The following is a 14089-nucleotide window of genomic DNA, read 5'->3' on the forward strand; positions in this document are numbered from 1 at the left end:
GAGGCAGGCAAAATATCCTCAGACTTCAAGAAGAATATAATAATTTCCATCCCAAAGAAAGCAGGTGTTGACAGATGTGAAAATTACCGAACTATCAGTTTAATAAGTCACCGCTGCATAATACTAACGTGAATTCTTTACAGACGAATGGAAAAACTTGTAGAAGCCGACCTTGGAGAAGGTCAGTTTGGATTCCGTAGAAATGTTTGAACACGTGAGGCAATTCTGACCCTACGACTTATCTTAGAAGAAAGATTAAGGAAAGGCAAACCTATGTTTCTAGCATTTGTAGACTTAGAGAAAGCTTTTGACAATGTTGCCTGGAATACTCTCTTTCAAATTTTAAAGGTGGCAGGGGTAAAATACAGGGAGCGAAAGGCTATTTACAATTTGTACAGAAACCAGATGGCAGTTATAAGAGTCGAGGGGCATGAAAGGGAAGCAGTGGTTGGGAAGGGAGTGAGACAGGGTTGTAGCCTCTCCCCGATGTTATTCAATCTGTATATTGAGCAAGCAGTAAAGGAAACAAAAGAAAAATTTGGAGTAGGTATTATAATCCATGGAGAAGAAATAAAAACTTTGAGGTTCGCCGATGACATTGTAATTCTGTCAGAGACGGCAAAGGACTTGGAAGAGCAGTTGAACGGAATGCACAGTGTGTTGAAAGGATGATATAAGATGAACATCAACAGAAGCAAAATGAGGATAATGGAATGTAGTCGAATTAAGTCGGGTGATGCTGAAGGAATTAAATTAGGAAATGAGGCACTTAAAGTAGTAAAGGAGTTTTGGTATTTGGTGAGCAAAATAACTGATGATGGTCGAAGTAGAGAGGATATAAAATGTAGACTGGCAATGACAAGGAAAGCGTTTCTGAAGAAGAGAAATTTGTTAACATCGAATATAGATTTAAGTGTCAGGAAGTCGTTTCTGAAAGTATTTGTATGGAGTGTAGCCATGTATGGAATTGAAACAAGGATGATAAATAGTTTGGACAAGAAGAGAATAGAAGCTTTTGAAATATGGTGCTACAGAAGAATGTTGAAGATTAGGTGGGTAGATCGCGTAACTAATGAGGAGGTATTGAATAGGATTGGGGAGAAGAGAAGTTTGTGGCACAACTTGACTAGAAGAAGGGATCGGTTGGGTTGGTAGGACATGTTCTGAGGCATCAAGGGATCACAAATTTAGCATTGGAGGGCAGCGTGGAGGGTAAAAATCGTAGAGGGAGACCAAGAGATGAATACACTAAGCAGATTCAGAAGGATGTAGGCTGCAGTAGGTACTGGGAGATGAAGAAGCTTGCACAGGATAGAGTAGCCTGGAGAGCTGCACCAAACCAGTCTCAGGACTGAAGACCACAACAACAACAGTGTATGAGACCTTATTGTTTGAAAATAATTCATGCTGTCCACCATGAGGGGATTCGGCTGCCCTTGGTGCTTATAGGACCAGCACCATACCCAGTCTCTGTTCTGAGGCTGGTGAGCTGCCACTTGCAGTTCAATGGCAACTCTTCATGGTGTGTCAGGCATGTAAGTTCCATGCAGCCCGGAAGTCACCTGCAGTTCATACTATTGCTCGTCCACCTCTGGAATGTCTTTTCTCAAATTGTCCATGAGCAACAAGGCCGCTTGGGAGCTGCGTGCGGCATATGCTGACGTCACTTGATGTGGAGAAAGTACAGCTCCAAATCCAGGATTTTAACCATATGCCACCCTGATTACTGCAAAAGCCCAGATTAATTTTAGATTTGGTGCAGTACAGGAAATATTGCTCTCCTGCATATGTTTTTAATACATTATTTTATGACATTTTATGTGAGCACCTTAACCCCACAGCTCCCTTTACAGGTGAGTCAAAACAGGGCGACTCTGTTGGTTGCTCTATTGTTTCCCCTGATCATTTTCTCAAGATCAAATACCTCGAGACTTTGATGTTTTAACACGGATTTATGAGATCTTGCTGGCACTGGAACAGATGAGATGTTCCTAGGATGTTGCATTCCTTATATGTTCAGATTCTCTTATTGCCATTCACTCTCTCCAACATTTGTAGTCCAGAATAACCAGGATGCCCTCCTCCAACTACAACAGCTGTGAAAAATGTCTTTCTACTGGGTACCGGGGCAAATGGGTATTGAGGTGTATGAAAAGGCAGATGTAGCAGTCAAGGAGGCTCATTGTGATTCTCAGTTATTTCTGTGTACCAACCCACTGCATGCTATCACCCTACTGTTGAAGGTGGAGAGTGAAGCGTTGATGGGAAGACGAGTGCCTGGAAGTTACAGATAATAAGCGGCATCTCATAAAGCCCAATACGCAGCTGTGGCATGCCTCCTTTCACCCATGTAGACGGATGGAGGTCCTCCTCATTTGTCTTCTCATAGGCCCCAGTCCTCTTGTAGCTCAACGAATGTGGTGCAGCTTTCACAGTTTTGTGATGTGTCCAACTTGATTCCGAAAATTTTAGAGGGATGTTTTTATGTGTTAGAGGGTGACTGGCTCATCCATGCTTTCTGTAAGTGATCAGCCGATTACATTCGCTATGTCTTTCTTTTAACTCTTCTGTGGTTTTACATTTGTTTTCATCCCATGTGTAGGACCTTCTACCCTTTCCCAGTTGTCTCCAGTCATATGAGATAGAGTGATTGTGTGGCTCAATGCAAGTGATGTGGGAGTGTGTGAATGAATGTCACTTTATAGGTTTCCTCCTCACTGTGTGCAACAATTTTAGTGATTTTATCCACATTCATTTGTTTTAATTAGTGTAAGAGTGCTGATGACCTCGCCATTGAGCACCCATAAGCTACACACACACACACACACACGCATATGCACGCACTAACTTCCTTGCTTCAACATCTCACAATGACTGGTTTGACCATGATTGAAGGTGGACACATTGGGGCATTAAACATAAACTCCCTTACTTCCACATCTCACAATATCTGATTTGGCTATGACTGAAAGTGAACACACTATCAATAAGCTGTCACGTGTGTCCAGTAACTAGGCAAAAAAGACTTGAACACCACCAGGTATTTAATCAAACCAACTAGTTTAGTATGAATTGTGACAGCTTGCCATGATATGGAATGTGTCAATAGGTTTACAAACAGATCATGTTCTCTGTGCAAACATGGATAAATGCTGCCCATTACATAAATGATTGTTTTTTAATCACAATAAACGTGACCGAAAACACAATATACGTGACCGATAGTAATCGCACCCAGTTAAAGACACTTGCAAAACTTTCTTACATGAAATGTTTGAAGTGCTGTTTTGCTTGTGTGTGGTTAAGTTGTACTCATAATTCTTAGACTCACCACCAGTGCATTACATTTTATTTCACAAAAGGTAATATTGGTAGGTGGCTCGCGTCATTATTTTTATTACACTGTTACATCAACGACATTGCATCAACTGTTTCAAGTGGTCAATTTAGTGTTAATTCCTGTAGGCTACTAAATAGATTCTACAATAGATCGATAGGAAGAAGTGGACCGTATCTGTGACCTTCCATGTTCTGTGGACTTACATCCACAAAATTGTTAATTGCAGGAGCATTTGAATGTTCTTGTGTGTCAAACTTCTGTACAAGCTGCAGTCGGCTTTTGTGCCGAGGTTGTGAAACCATATGCAATACTCCTGGATTACATAAATGTATCTGGGGTTCTCTGCAACTGGGGGTGAATGCATGTGTCATTGTTAACAAAAGGATTTTTGAACATGTTTTGTGCAAAGGAAATCATAGTAGGATCGCAGTGCCCAAAGACAGTGGCCATGTGTGTGTGTGTGTGTGTGTGTGTGTGTGTGTGTGTGTGTGTGTGTGTGCGTGCGTGCGCACACGCACACACACACAATGCTATTAGGTAATGTTCCTTTGTGTTTCACAAGACTGATGTGCTGTAAATAGTTGTAAGAAATGAGTTCCATATCCATATAACATATTTTTGTCTTATGTATGTGTATATTATATTCTGAAAAATCTGTTACACCGTTTGTGTTGTGGGGTGCTTTGGCTCAGGCAATTTGTTGGATTATGGTCACTGTAACTACCATTTAAGCCTTCCATCACACTAGTCTGTATAAGGAGATACTTCAGTAGAAACTCCACATGTATTGATTCTGTGGTTTTATTGCAGCCAGGAACACCCTGAACTTGTGCCAAAAGCTGTAGCTCTTAAGGAAGCAAAAGCAGCCAATGCAGCCTCCAATCCAGAACCAGGGCCTAAAAAGCTTCAGACTCCTTTCAAGGTATTCTTGGGTTATTTAGTAACTGATTTTTTTGTGTTTTGAATTTCATTTGTGTGTGAGCACTATTTTAAGCTGCAAGGCAACTCTAATGTTTGATCATACATTTGAGGAAACACCAAAGTATTCATTATGTTGGCACACATTTTATTATTCAGCTTAGTTTCACATGATTGTATTCTTATTTTTCTGTTGACTGCACATCTTCTTTTAGTGACTATAATTTTGGCTAACATTAGTGCACCTCTTCCTCCCTTTTTGACTGATGAAAATACAAATGTTGTAAATGCCTTATCAGCTCCAGACAGGTTTATAGTATATTTACATGAAATTGTAAGATGTGAAGTGTGGGTGAGTAGGATTTTGATCACTATCTTCTTTGCTAGTAATTTGCTTACATTCCACATTCTGCGATTATATAGGATATCTTCTGTATTTCTTCCATTGAAATGGTGACATGCCAACATCATTTGTTGTTGAAATGAGGAAGATGTCTTCATGACAGGCAACTTGTTAGTTTCTACCACTGATAGTTGCTCCTTTTCTTCTACAATCTTAATTACTGCCCTCAGGAAATACGCAGAGATTCATTAATAGCAACTAGTCATTGCCTGGTCGTACAATGTGTCACATTCGCAATCGATACAACATTAGATTAATGCTTTTGTTCAGCATAAATATGCTTCCTGAATAAGCATTTTCTTTCTCGTGTTTCACTATTAAAGGAAAAAAGCACCGAAGTGCTTATGCAGGCTGCTCTGAAGTTTGTCAGTTTTCCCAGTTCACATGTTCCTTTTTTCTGCAACTGCCAATGAGAGCTGAAATGGAGAAGACTCAATTCCAAACTGCTTTCACATTGTGGGAAGCAATACAAACCACATATATAAAAATTCACGTTTTGTGTGCATTGCTGTGCAGTCAGCACATTATTACATGCATTACTTCCGATGATCAAAATAGATTGAGTAAGGATGTACCTAACATATAAAGTAGCTGGTAATAACATCGTCACAGACCCATATCATTCACATAAACTTGTTGTAGGATTTTTGGCACATAATCAGCACAGATTCAGAAAATATCACTCTTGTGAAGCACAATTGGATCTTTGCTGACATGAAATAATGAGTGATATCAATATGTGATCTCATGTTTCTAGATTTTCAGGAGGGTTTGAACACTATTTCTCACAAGCAACTTCCGATCAAATTGTGCACCTCCAGAGTATCATCTCAGTTGTCTGACTGATTCTGTGATTTCTTGTAGAAAGGTCACAGTTTGTAGTAATTGACAGAAAGTCATATAGTGAAACTGAAATGATATATGAGGTTCCCCGAGGAAGTGTTACAGGTCCTCTACTGTTCTCAATCTACATTAAAAAAAAAAAAAAAAAAAAAAAAAAAAAAAAAAATCTTAAGTGATAATCTCTTGCTCTATGATTGTTTGCAGCTGGTGCTCTTGTTTACCAGCAGATCATAGTGAATTATAAACTGATTCAGATAAGATTATTGTATGTTTGAAAATGACAATTTATCCTAACAAGAAAATATTGAGGTCCTTCACATGAGTGCTAAAAAAATTCCATTACTTTTTTGCCACACAATAAAACATGCAGATTTAAAGGTTTTGGGTTCAACTAAATACCTAGGGATAACAATTATGAACAACTGATGTTCGAACCATCACAATCACATAGAAAATGCTGTGGAGAAGGTAAACAAAATACTGTGTTTTATTGGCAGAACACTTGGAAAAATGCAACAAATGTAGAAAAACTGCCTTCACTATGCTTGTCTGTCCTCATCTGGAGTATAGCTCTGTGCAATGGAATCCCTACTAGATTGAAAAAGTTCACAGATGGGTAGATCATTTTGTATTATCATAAAAAAATGGGGACATCATGGATTGGAAAAAATAAGTGAGTAAGGTGGAAATCATAAAAACATTGAATTTTTTGCTGCAGAGCGACTTTTTTCACAAAATCGCAATTGTCAGATTCCTCCTTCAAATGCCAAAACATTTAGTTTACTCTCGCCTACATAGGGAGAAATGACCATAGGGATAAAATGAGAGAAATCGGAGCACCCAAGGAAAGATGTAGATTTCATTTTTCCCATGTATCACCTGAGAGTGGAACAGTTGAGAAAGAATTTGAAAGTAGTTCAGTGGACACTCTGCCAAACACTCGAAGTGCAAATTGCAGATAGTCCTGTAGCTGTAACTGGCAATAGACAGTTATTTTAGATTATTAAGAAAAAAAAAAAAACAAATTATAGTGAAAATACATTAATTTGTTGTGAAGCGAAATTGCAACACATCATGTGGTTTCATAATGGCTTCCATAATGAAAAGTTAAGCAACCTGTAGAAGTAAACTACGATCTGATTATCCACAAGATGGTACAGATGTTTTACAAGGAAATAGATGCTTAACAATGTGTGATATGTATAGATTTCAATCTCTTAATACACCCCCCCCCCCCCCACCATGAACCATGGACCTTGCCGTTGGTGGGGAGGCTTGCGTGCCTCAGCGATACAGATAGCCGTACCGTAGGTGCAACCACAACGGAGGGGTATCTGTTGAGAGGCCAGACAAATGTGTGGTTCCTGAAGAGGGGCAGCAGCCTTTTCAGTAGTTGCAAGGGCAACAGTCTGGATGATTGGCTGACCTGGCCTTGTAACAATAACCAAAACGGCCTTGCTGTGCTGGTACTGCGAACGGCTGAAAGCAAGGGGAAACTACAGCCGTAATTTTTCCCGAGGGTATGTAGCTTTACTGTATGATTAAATGATGATGGCGTCCTCTTGGGTAAAATATTCCGGAGGTAAAATAGTCCCCCATTCGGATCTCCGGGCGGGGACTACTCAAGAGGATGTTGTTATCAGGAGAAAGAAAACTGGCGTTCTACGTATCGGAGTGTGGAATGTCAGATCCCTTAATCGGGCAGGTAGGTTACAAAATTTAAAAAGGGAAATGGATAGGTTGAAGTTAGATATAGTGGGAATTAGTGAAGTTCGGTGGCAGGAGGAACAAGACTTCTGGTCAGGTGACTACAGGGTTATAAATACAAAATCAAATAGGGGTAATGCAGGAGTAGGTTTAATAATGAATAGGAAAATAGGAATGAGGGTAAGCTACTACAAACAGCATAGTGAACGCATTATTGTGGCCAAGATAGATACGAAGCCCACACCTACTACAGTAGTACAAGTTTATATGCCAACTAGCTCTGCAGATGACGAAGAAATTGAAGAAATGTATGATGAAATAAAAGAAATTATTCAGATAGTAAGGGAGACGAAAATTTAATAGTCATGGGTGACTGGAATTCGAGTGTAGGAAAAGGGAGAGTAGGAAACATAGTAGGTGAATATGGATTGGGGCTAAGAAATGAAAGAGGAAGCCGCCTGGTAGAATTTTGCACAGAGCACAACATAATCATAACTAACACTTGGTTTAAGAATCATGAAAGAAGGTTGTATACATGGAAGAACCCTGGAGATACTAAAAGGTATCAGATAGATTACATAATGGTAAGACAGAGATTTAGGAACCAGGTTTTAAATTGTAAGATATTTCCAGGGGCAGATGTGGACTCTGACCACAATCTATTGGTTATGACTTGTAGATTAAAACTGAAGAAACTGCAAAAAGGTGGGAATTTATGGAGATGGGACCTGGATAAACTGAAAGAACCAGAGGTTGTACAGAGTTTCAGGGAGAGCATAAGGGAACAATTGACAGGAATGGGGCAAAGAAATACAGTAGAAGAAGAATGGGTAGCTTTGAGGGATGAAGTAGTGAAGGCAGCAGAGGATCAAGTAGGTAAAAAGACGAGGGCTAGTAGAAACCCTTGGGTAACAGAAGAAATACTGAATTTAATTGATGAAAGGAGAAAATATAAAGATGCAGTAAATGAAGCAGGCTAAATGGAATACAAACGTCTCAAAAATGAGATCGACAGGAAGTGCAAAATGGCTAAGCAGGGATGGCTAGAGGACAAATGTAAGGATGTAGAGGCTTATCTCACTAGGGGTAAGATAGATACTGCCTACAGGAAAATTAAAGAGACCTGTGGAGAGAAGAGAACCACTTGTATGAATATCAAGAGCTCAGATGGCAACCCAGTTCTAAGCAAAGAAGGGAAGGCAGAAAGGTGGAAGGAGTTTATAGAGGGTTTATACAAGGGCGATGTACTTGAGGACAATATTATGGAAATGGAAGAGGATGTAGATGAAGATGAAATGGGAGATAAGATACTGCGTGAAGAGTTTGACAGAGCACTGAAAGACCTAAGTCGAAACAAGGCCCCCGGAGTAGACAACATTCCATTAGAACTACTGACGGCCTTGGGAGAGCCAGTCCTGACAAAACTCTACCATCTGGTGAGCGAGATGTATGAAACAGGCGAAATACCCTCAGACTTCAAGAAGAATATGATAATTCCAATCCGAAAGAAAGCAGGTGTTGACAGATGTGAAAATTACCGAACTATCAGTTTAATGAGTCACAGCTGCAAAATACTAACGCGAATTCTTTACAGACGAATGGAAAAACTAGTAGAAGCCAACCTCGGGGAAGATCAGTTTGGATTCCGTAGAAATATTGGAACATGTGAGACAATACTGACCTTACGACTTATCTTAGAAGAAAGATTAAGGAGAGGCAAACCTATGTTTCTAGCATTTGTAGACTTAGAGAAAGCTTTTGACAATGTTGCCTGGAATACTCTCTTTCAAATTCTAAAGGTGGCAGGGGTAAAATACAGGGAGCGAAAGGCTATTTACAATTTATACAGAAACCAGATGGCAGTTATAAGAGTCGAGGGACATGAAAGGGAAGCAGTGGTTGGGAAGGGAGTAAGACAGGGTTGTAGCCTCTCCCCGATGTTGTTCAATCTGTATATTGAGCAAGCAGTAAAGGAAACAAGAGAAAAATTTGGAGTAGGTATTAAAATTCATGGAGAAGAAATAAAAACTTTGAGGTTCGCCGATGACATTGTAATTCTGTCAGAGACAGCAAAGGACTTGGAAGAGCAGTTGAATGGAATGGACAGTGTCTTGAAAGGAGGATGTAAGATGAACATCAACAAAAGCAAAACAAGGATAATGGAATGTAGTTGAATTAAGTTGCGTGATGCTGAGGGAATTGGATTAGGAAATGAGGCACTTAAAGTAGTAAAGGAGTTTTGCTATTTGGGGAGCAAAATAACTGATGATGGTCGAAGTAGAGAGGATATAAAATGTAGGCTGGCAATGGCAAGGAAATCGTTTCTGAAGAAGAGAAATTTGTTAACATCCAGTATTGATTTAAGTGTCAGGAAGTCGTTTCTGAAAGTATTTGTATGGAGTGTAGCCATGTATGGAAGTGAAACATGGACGATAAATAGTTTGGACAAGAAGAGAATAGAAGCTTTCGAAATGTGGTGCTACAGAAGAATGCTGAAGATTAGATGGGTAGATCACATAACTAATGAGGAAGTATTGAATAGGATTGGGGAGAAGAGAAATTTTTGGCACAACTTGACCAGAAGAAGGGATCGGTTGGTAGGACATGTTCTGAGGCATCAAGGTATCACCAATTTAGTATTGGAGAACAGCGTGGAGGGTAAAAATCGTAGAGGGAGACCAAGAGATGAATACACTAAGCAGATTCAGAAGGATGTAGGTTGCAGTAGGTACTGGGAGATGAAAAAGCTTGCACAGGATAGAGTAGCATGGAGAGCTGCATCAAACCAGTCTCAGGACTGAAGACCAGAACAACAACAATAGACACTTGATAATTTTATCAGTTGTATTTTCTCACTCAAGGGTAGGTGTAATACGATTTAAAAATTGACTTCTTTCCAGGTGTACATATTACTGCCTAAAATATTTTCATAGACTGATTTATTTGTTTTGTCATGGATCAGACCTAAAGATCAGCCCAAACCAAGGAAAGCAACTCTTCCCCACCACCACCACTATCACTGAATTACGCTATTGCTACAACACGTTTGGGTAAATACCACTTGCTACATGTTCACTATGTTCACACTTGCTCATCTGAGTTCCACTCTATGAATCTATACCACAGACCATAAACATTGTGCATTGATTCTGTGGCAGTGCCCTCTTTGTAGCAAAATCACCGTGAAGCATTTTATTGTCTTATGTCAGATTGGTCCATGAGTGACCTTTAAATCTGAGCTGTAACAGAAATCCTCTTCAGAATTTGACATTTATGTCTGTTGATTGGTTTGTACAGTGCATTTGGAGTTTGATTTATGCCTTTGATCAATTTCTTTATCGTGTCAGAGAGACAATTCACCAATAATTGGAATCTCTCAAAATTCTTGCTATCTTTGTTGATTCATCTGATATAAACACACCTCTGATGGAGATACATTATGCCTGGACTTCTATGCCCTCAGTACGTGGCCTAATGACTAAGGCAGTGCCATTAAGTGGTGTGTCCCGAGACATTTGATCACGTAATTGTTCTATATATTTACGGGGAAAATGTGATAAAAATTGAAGTATGAACACAATGCAAGGAAAGAATGGCATATATGGCCAAGTAAAAAATATTTAACAGTGGTCAACATGATTGATGATTCTCATTATATGTAACCAATCTGTGGTCTTTCCATCTGCCCTAGTTTGTATTGATTATCTATTTCCTATTCCCCTCCAGTTTTCGTTCCTTCTTTTGTGTTGTTAGTCTATTTTCCACATTTTGCTGACATCATTTTAGCTTTTCTGAATTTCCTTGTTAATCTTGGGCTCTTCATCTTTTTTTTTTTATAGCTGAAATTTGCAGCCTACTTGTGACAAACTGTTTCCTAATTGAGAAGATACTTGTCATTTGCATAACTGTCACTTATCCCATTCTCTGTGGTCCACCATTCATTTTAGCACTACTCTCTCATGCTTGATGTAAGATTTGTCCTAGGCTTGTAAGTGTGTTTTATTTTTCTTTTAAAAAAGTCTTTTTACTTATGATCAAAGGTTTAGTTTTCTATTCCTCAACTATGCATTTAAATGAAGTGGAGCATACTGTACACACCAAATATTGAGAATTGTATTTGTATGCGGGTCCACAGCCTCATTGTATTTCATAAAATAAAACAGTGTTTGTTGTAGGCTGTAAATTTATTTATTTATTTATTTATTGTTGTGCTATTGGCCAATTTTGACTAAGGCATCATTATCAAGCGCATATGTGGTAGCATTATGCACTGTGGTGCAGATGTGATGTGGAAATCAATTTGTCAGTCCATAAGCAAGGCCACACTTCAGTGGTACCATTCTCTGTATCAAATACAATTGATAGAGCAGTAAAATAAGTGGAAGATCCGTGCATAGTAGAATGGGAGGGCAAGGTTATCATCTGTTCACTACAGAACCACGTTATGTCATGTGAAAACTTCAGATAATACATTGGTTGCGTCAACATGAAAGATAAATTTAGAGCCTACAATAGACATTGTTTCCTTTAATGCACATGTACCATATTTTATGGACTATTAAGATGCACTTTGGTCTTTGAAAAATTGCCTCCAAAATTGAGGTGTGTTTTATCCTCAGAATTAATATAAAGATGTCCAGTGTTTGATTTAAAATTCCCTCCAATCTTAAACATGCCCGTATATTCTATGCTGCAAGAAATGTATTTCTTGTCTGGCAACATTGGATTCAACTGGCAGCAGCAGTGCACTGATGCAACAAACATCAGTTGTGGGGACTCACAAGCTTGCTAACTTTGTCTCCCTCCTGCCCCACCATAACAAACACAGAACACTGTCTAGCCTATCATGCATCATTGCAGTCTGTGGTGCCAGTGAACTTGAACTGAAAGTGATTTGTGTTATCAGTAACACCACAATATTTTTGTTAGTAGCTAATTTCGTAAAGAAAAGAAAATAATTGGTATTCATATGATGTGGGCTATAAATTGAAAGTAACAGCATATGCAGAAAAACATGGAAACAGAGCAGCTGAGTGGCATTTCGGCCCTCCACCAATGGAAAAAACCATTCATGATTGGTGGGCTAGTAAAGAAGAACAAAAAAAAAAAAAAAAAAAAAAAAAAAACTGATAAAGACTAAATGTGCAAATAGGGGATAGAATGCAAAATGGTCAAAACTGGATGATCACGATTTTCTGGGCTTTTACAGGTCCGTTTGACTTTATAAGCTATGAACTTCTTTAGTCTGGCTTTGCAATCTAATAATAGCATCTTATAGTTCATAAAATATAGTATGTACAGCAAAGTTGATGCTCATATCTGTACAACTGAACATTACAATGTCATTTTGATGTAGTATACTTTTCACTCTTGTTTCTCAGAAAGTGTACTCCGTGGTTTAAAAAAATAACTCTCCTCCCCCCCTTGACACCACCATCACCACCACCACCCACTGTCGAGCGCACACACACACAAACACACACACAAAAAATATTTTGCATTTTAGCTGGTTATAGAGTTCAGTTGGTCTACTGAATTTTGTCATAATTGTGCCATTTGAAGGAGGTCTGTTATTGTGCATAATTCATTTCTTTGGAGGAAGCATGCTATAAATCCAGTTAAATTGTTTACAAAACAAGTAATTAATTAGCTTGATTGCAATGTTATTTGCAGCTTTTCTGTAATGAGAAGTTGAACCAGCATAAAAATGATCCTGGTTTTGATAGAACAGCTGTACTGGAAAGCTGCAAAGAGCAATGGCGTGACATGTCAGAGAAGAAAAAGATTGTTTGGATTGATTGGGCACTTGAAGAAGAGGCGAAGTATCAGGTAACTATTCATCATGGCCCACTTTGTATTATAAGCAACTTAAAAATGGACGTCTGAAATTGTAACTAACATTTTCTTTGCAGAAATTAATTAAAGAGCTTTATGAGTAACAGACATTCTAGGCATTTACAAAATGACTGTGTGTAATTCTAGAGTGGAAGTCATTCCTTTACTTTTGCGGTAAGGGACTAGTGTTGTAGAACAGCTACCGTATGTGTCATGACTCCCGCAACTGCTTATCAATGTACGTGCTGGCATGTGTGGTAGTATAAGCTGTCACCCGGTAGTCCTGATGCAAGTGTTCTGTGCACGCATGTACAGTCATGTCACAAGTGCACATGAAAGCTTGGTACAGTCAGCTGCCCAAGGGAACAGTTCCAACATTCTTGATGTTCATAATCAGAAAAATACACAAAAGATCCTGCCTTGTGACTAATAGTGATCAGCTTTGGGCTGTAGCTTATAGGTAGTTTCAAAATAACTCTTTTATTATTACCAGTCAAAGTAATTTGTGCTTATGTAGTGTAGTGTTCCATTATTTCTAAAATGAGAAGTAAGACTAAAACAGTAGTTAATTTTAAATAATAAAATTATTTTCACTCTCCTGGCATGAAGCATGGACCTTGCCATCCGTAGTGTGTCTTGGGTGCCTCAGTAATACAGATAGCCATACCACAGGTACAACCACAACGGGGGGATCCTGTTGAAAGGCCAGACAAATGTGTGGTTACTGAAGAGGGCCAGCAGCCTTTTTCAGCAGTTGCAGGGGCAACAGTCTGGATGATGGACTGATCTGATCTAGTAACATGAGCGAAAATGGCATTATTGTGCTGGTACTGTGAATGGCTGAAAGCAAAGAAAATTATAAGCGTAAGTTTTCCAAAGGACATGCAGCTCTACTGTATGGTTAAATGATGATGACATCCTCTTGGGTAAAATGTTCTGGAGCTAAAATAATCAGATCTCCAGGTGGGGACTACTCTGGAGGATGTTGCCGTCAGGAGAAATAAAACTGGCATTCTACTGACTGGAGTGTGGAATGTTAGATC

General features: G+C 39.0%; 1 protein-coding gene across 4 annotated transcripts in view; it reads left to right on the top strand.

Moving 5' to 3' along the window:
- LOC124603184 (nucleolar transcription factor 1-A-like) overlaps window positions 1-14089 on the top strand; it is a 211756-nt gene that overhangs the window by 107178 nt on the left and 90489 nt on the right. For all 4 annotated transcript variants that reach the window (XM_047136379.1, XM_047136378.1, XM_047136380.1 and 1 more), the window contains 2 exons: window positions 4151-4262; window positions 12885-13040. In XM_047136379.1, the coding sequence (XP_046992335.1) occupies window positions 4151-4262; window positions 12885-13040 (268 nt within the window). The remainder of the gene's footprint in view (window positions 1-4150; window positions 4263-12884; window positions 13041-14089) is intronic.

This window comes from Schistocerca americana, chromosome 1 (assembly GCF_021461395.2).
Source record: "Schistocerca americana isolate TAMUIC-IGC-003095 chromosome 1, iqSchAmer2.1, whole genome shotgun sequence".
In the NCBI taxonomy this organism is placed as follows: domain Eukaryota; kingdom Metazoa; phylum Arthropoda; class Insecta; order Orthoptera; family Acrididae; genus Schistocerca; species Schistocerca americana.